The 5,015-nt window shown below is 29.6% G+C and overlaps 1 protein-coding gene across 1 annotated transcript in view; it reads left to right on the top strand.

Annotated features, from left to right (window-relative positions):
- The window catches only part of LOC106785185 (protein phosphatase Slingshot homolog 2), a gene marked incomplete in the record, with an annotated part of 122,632 nt that overhangs the window by 80,083 nt on the left and 37,534 nt on the right, over positions 1–5,015 (top strand). Inside the window, 1 exon segment of the mRNA XM_014745418.1 lies at positions 4,526–4,704. Coding sequence (XP_014600904.1) covers positions 4,526–4,704 — 179 coding nt within the window.

The raw sequence follows: 5,015 nt of genomic DNA, 5'->3' as shown, positions 1-5,015 counted from the left end.
ATATATCCTTTTTTTTTCTTATTCTTTTTTAATATTTTTCTTAAAAAAAAACCAATATGTGTAATTTTTCTACAATTATTTTCTCGCGTGATTCAAAAGAATATATTATTCGTTACGTATATGTATGTGTTTGCTTTTTAATACGCAATATTCTCGATATATCTTTCACTAACTAAGAAAAAAAAGACAAGAAAAAAATAAAGAGGATAAGACGAAAAAAAAAAAAGAAATTAGTAGAGGTAATAAAAATTGGCAGGAAACGATTTTCGAATGAATATTTAATTAATAACCTATTACACCGTTTGTACCTTTTCTCTTTTTCCTGGTTGTTGGTTGATTGTTTATTATACGATAAAAGATGCAAGAAGGTGTACCAAATTAAACGGCCTTTTTCCGCCTTTCCCTTTTTCAATTACACTATGATGATCGTTTTCTCGATAGAATTTTATTTCGAACGGAGTGGTATTCACTTTCGCCCTCTCGAATATAAATATTTTCATTCTTAATGATTTTTCTTCTTTTTTTTTAATTCAAGACAATGCATGCATATATTATTGCATGCATGTATGTATGTATGTATTTATGTGCAAATAAAATATCTGGAAAAAACACATAAGTTCCAATATTGTTAAGATATTATATATTTCATATACAAATACGTGTACACAAACTTTTTGATTGATAGTATACGTGTATATACGTATAAATGTATATATATATGTGTATGTTATTATCTACATTTCGTGTCTTCGTGCACCATCGCACGTTTATTAATCGGCAATCAGGAAAACGCTTTGAAAATTAAAATGAAATTGTTAGGTCGATGTTCGTTCAGCCGAGAAATCATTGGTTATCTTCCGTTTCCTATAACGCCTATTTTTCTTTCTTTTTCTTTTTTTTTGCTTCTTTGCAGGAGATAACTACATTTCGTGCTGTTTTTCTTTATTTTTCTATTTTCTTAATCGAAATATTAATGGTCATTGATATATCATACACTCTTTCTCTTTCTCGTTAAAATATTTCCTTGGTTTTAGATAAAGAAGCAAAACGAAAAAAGAAAAAAAGATTTTCACGTATGATTTATTAGAAGTTTTTTTTTTTTTATCTAAAAGATTAAATTGTGAGAGAAGTTGAGGAATAGTTGGAAATTGTGGGTTACATATCCAGGATTATATATTAGAATCGTTTATTTAATACGTTTCGTGCCACGTGTACCATTTTCGGTATATTTCTGAATCTCGTTTCTTTGCCAAGTGATATTTTTATTAACGATAAATCAAACCCGAATTAAGGGAGGGGGTTAGTGGGAAATAATAGTTGGCATCTTGTAATTGGCATTGTAATTGGCATCGATATAATTATTTATTCGTTATACGACGGTACATTTTATAGTTTCAACGTATACGTTACGAACAAAATAATTTGACAGCCAAAATATTATAAATTGATGTGTTTATTATTAAACATAATAAAAAAATTATATCATTTTTTTCTTATATATATTTTACTAACAATAAATATGTTTATCGTGTATATATATATATATGTGTTTTTTATTTAACTAATCGTAATTCAATTTTTACCAATCAATTTTCAACGCGAAACAAAATTTTTTGTTTGAATTGAATATCATTCGTTTAACAAATTATGAAATTTGGAAAAAAAAGAAGAAGAAGAAAAAAATAATTGTAAGAAAGACCAAACCGGTTTTATTCAAAGTTTGTAGTACGCTCTTGGGGTTACATCTCTCTTTCTCTCTCTTTCTTTTTTTTTTTTTTTTTTTTTTTTTTTTTTTTTATTTATTTCTTTAAAGCCGCACCTGAGAATCATTCGCGCCTAATTGCGCCGTTGTAATCGGAGAACTTGAAGGAACGTTATCCATGCGGCTGGACGCAAGCAGTTCACCGTGTCCCCGACTAGTTTTCAGCATCCTTCGAACCAACCCAACGATCATTCTCATCTCAATGTTGCAACATTTTATTTGATTTTATTTTTCATTTCATTTTCTTTTCTCTTTTCTCTTTTATTTTTCTTTTTTTATTCACACTATACTATCTTCAGTAGTTGCATTTAAGTAGTTGCACACAACATACATGTGTGCGTTTGATGCAACCGTCCGAAAATTATTAACATGACTCGTTGCAATATTTGAATTAAAACAAAAATGATGTTAAGTTAAGAAGACAAGAATTAATACCCCTCGTCATTGAAACATCAATTTTCTTTTTTTCTTTTTCTTTTCTAAAACCATGAACTGCAATAAATTTAGCAACTCTCGATTGGGTATTATGGTAGCAAGAAAGAAAATTTTCTTGTTTTTTTTTTTCTTCTTCTTTTTTTCCAATTAAAAGAGTATTCAGCACTCCGAACGGGTTAATAAAACGTTCGTATAGATGAAATTTACGATTCGATTTGATTTTACTCTTGCGTAAGATAGAACGAGAACGAATGAAATAAGAAACGAACGTTCTGAAAGATTATTAATCTAAAGATTCATTTTGATTATTTCAATCATTTCCTTTGAACCTATCCTATCTCTAATCTTTTTAAACGAATAGTATTATAATAGTAGTAGTAGTAGTAGTAGTAGTAATAGATCAATATATCTTTCCTTATTAAGACTGGCTCGCAACTTTCACGTATCTTTCTTCAAATATAATTTCGTTTCATATCTAACAACAATTTGTTGATATATACCTATATATATATACCTCCAATTTCTAATGGTTTTACTATTTCATAATGTAACATAGTTATATGAGAAATACCGTAAATAAACGTAAGTAAATAACGTTAAGAAATTAATTATAATGATATTCAATTAAGATAAACAATTTAATAAATTATCGTATTATATTTCATATACACACACACTAACATCATCTCGCGTAATAATTCGTATACGCGTTGTTCGATTGCATTATGTGTCTTTTTTTTTCTAATGCACTTTTGTTTTTACTGAAGAAAATACATAAATTATATTTTTTTTTTTTTTTTCTTTTTATTTTTTATTTGTTATTTTCTTACGTTGAAATTCCTCTCACGAAGGAAGTGGAACGAAAAAAAAAAGAAAAAATATATTTTGTATGAGTCATATTGATCGAAATGCTGAGTGTTCCGAGTAAACCGATAAACGATTTTCTGTCTGTACCTGCCCTCTTATTTCGCCATTCGAGTTCGTGAAAATATTCTCTTGAAGAAGTCGTTCACCGAACTGCACGAGAGAAAAAGAGAGAGAGAGAGAGAGAGAGAGAGAGAGAGAGAGAGAGAGAGTTACGTTTACACCGAGAGACCAATCAAAGCCCCCAGCCTTTATTTATGCGATATCTTCCGACTTATTACGCGAATGATCGAACCTAACAGCCGATACTGAACAGTTCTCTCTCTCTCTCTCTCTCTCTCTCTCTCTCTCTCTCTCTCTTTTTCTTTTTCTTCCTTTTCTCGTCCTCTGCAATTATCCTCGGATTGCGAAAGAAAACCGGGAAACAATTTTACCATCCGGGGATATATCTCGAGAATAAAATGAAAAATAATAATAATAATAATAATAAGAAGAAATGTAATAAGTGGGGCTAGAGAATGTAAGGGAAAGGGAATAAAAGAGAGAGAGAGAGAGAGAGAGAGAGATATTATCATTTATTAGTAACTTTCTTAGTTATTACATAGATCGTCAAATGGAAAGAAAGAAAAAGAAAGAAAGAAGAATAAAAAAACAAATACTACTGGAAATACAGGATATGTATAAAGACTTTCTCTTTTTCTCCCTTGGAAAATAAAATAAATGTATCTTGTTATTGATGAAAGTATTATAAATGATCGATAGATAGTTAAATATCGATTAGAAAAGGTAGAAGGAAAAAGAATAAGAATAAGAAGAAAAAAATTAAATATATATATAAAACAAAAAGTTTTAATTGGAAGTAAGAGAAGGAATAGGACGATGGAAGGAAGTTAACATGGGTGATTATTTGTGATCGTTGTGCAATTTCACTTTGCACAGACGCCAAGACGTCGTCTTGCATATCTTGTCTTGCATATCTCGTCTTGCATATTCTTGCCTTGCAACGTGGTGTCGCGTGTGTTATGTCGTTTCGTTTCGTTTCGTGTCGTCGACCTTTAAATATAACTTTTCTTTTTCTTTTTTATTACTCGAATGATTAGGGGGAAAAAATCATCTCTGCGAGGAAATAACTTTTTTTTTTTTTTTTTTCTTTTCTTTTCTTTTCTTTTTTAACTACTCTGGTTTTCCTTTCTTTTTTTCTCTCTCCTTTTTTCTTTTCTTTTTATATATATGAGTCGCGTTTATTTTGAAAAGTGGCATAAGTCATTTTTTCAACAAAAACAAATAACCGAGTTAATGGCAACACTAATTACAACTGAACAGCATCTTTTCATTTTCAATTAAAAAAAAAAGTGACTTATGCCACTTTCAAAATAAACGACTCATATATAATTTAGACCGGAAACAAATGTAGAGAGAGAGAGTGAGAAGATTAAAAAAAAATGGTCAACTTTGTTGTTTCAGGCGGTGAAATTGGAGTCGGTGCATCCAGGAAGGACGAGATATCTCGTTGTGGTGTCCTGTACGGGCCGACAGGATGCAGAAGAAAGTTGCCTGTTAGGTATCGATTGTCACGAAAGGGCAACAGTTGGTCTTGTCCTTCGAGTCCTAGCCGATACTGCCATTACTCTCGACGGCGATGGGTTAGTACTTGTTTTTTTATTTTTGTTTTAATACTTCGTATCTGTTGACACATTAGTATCATATGTATATATGCATTTTTGATTTGTAACATATTTTGAATTCTGATTAAATTTATATATGTTACAATTAGAAATAAATATAAAAGAGGGTTAATTACATTAAGTTTGAAAATCTTTGAGACAATTAATTAAATTTATATGTTACAATTAGAAATAAATATAAAAGGGTTAATTACATTAGGTTTGAAAATTTTTCAGATAATTGCATTTTCAAAAATAATAAATTATACATCGTAATACCACGTAAAATG

The sequence above is a fragment of the Polistes canadensis genome, unplaced genomic scaffold (genome assembly GCF_001313835.1).
Source record: "Polistes canadensis isolate GaletaPanama2010 unplaced genomic scaffold, ASM131383v1 scaffold_46, whole genome shotgun sequence".
Lineage (NCBI taxonomy): Eukaryota > Metazoa > Arthropoda > Insecta > Hymenoptera > Vespidae > Polistes > Polistes canadensis.
Note: the sequence above shows the minus strand (reverse complement) of the source record. Positions and strands in the feature narration are given on the sequence as shown.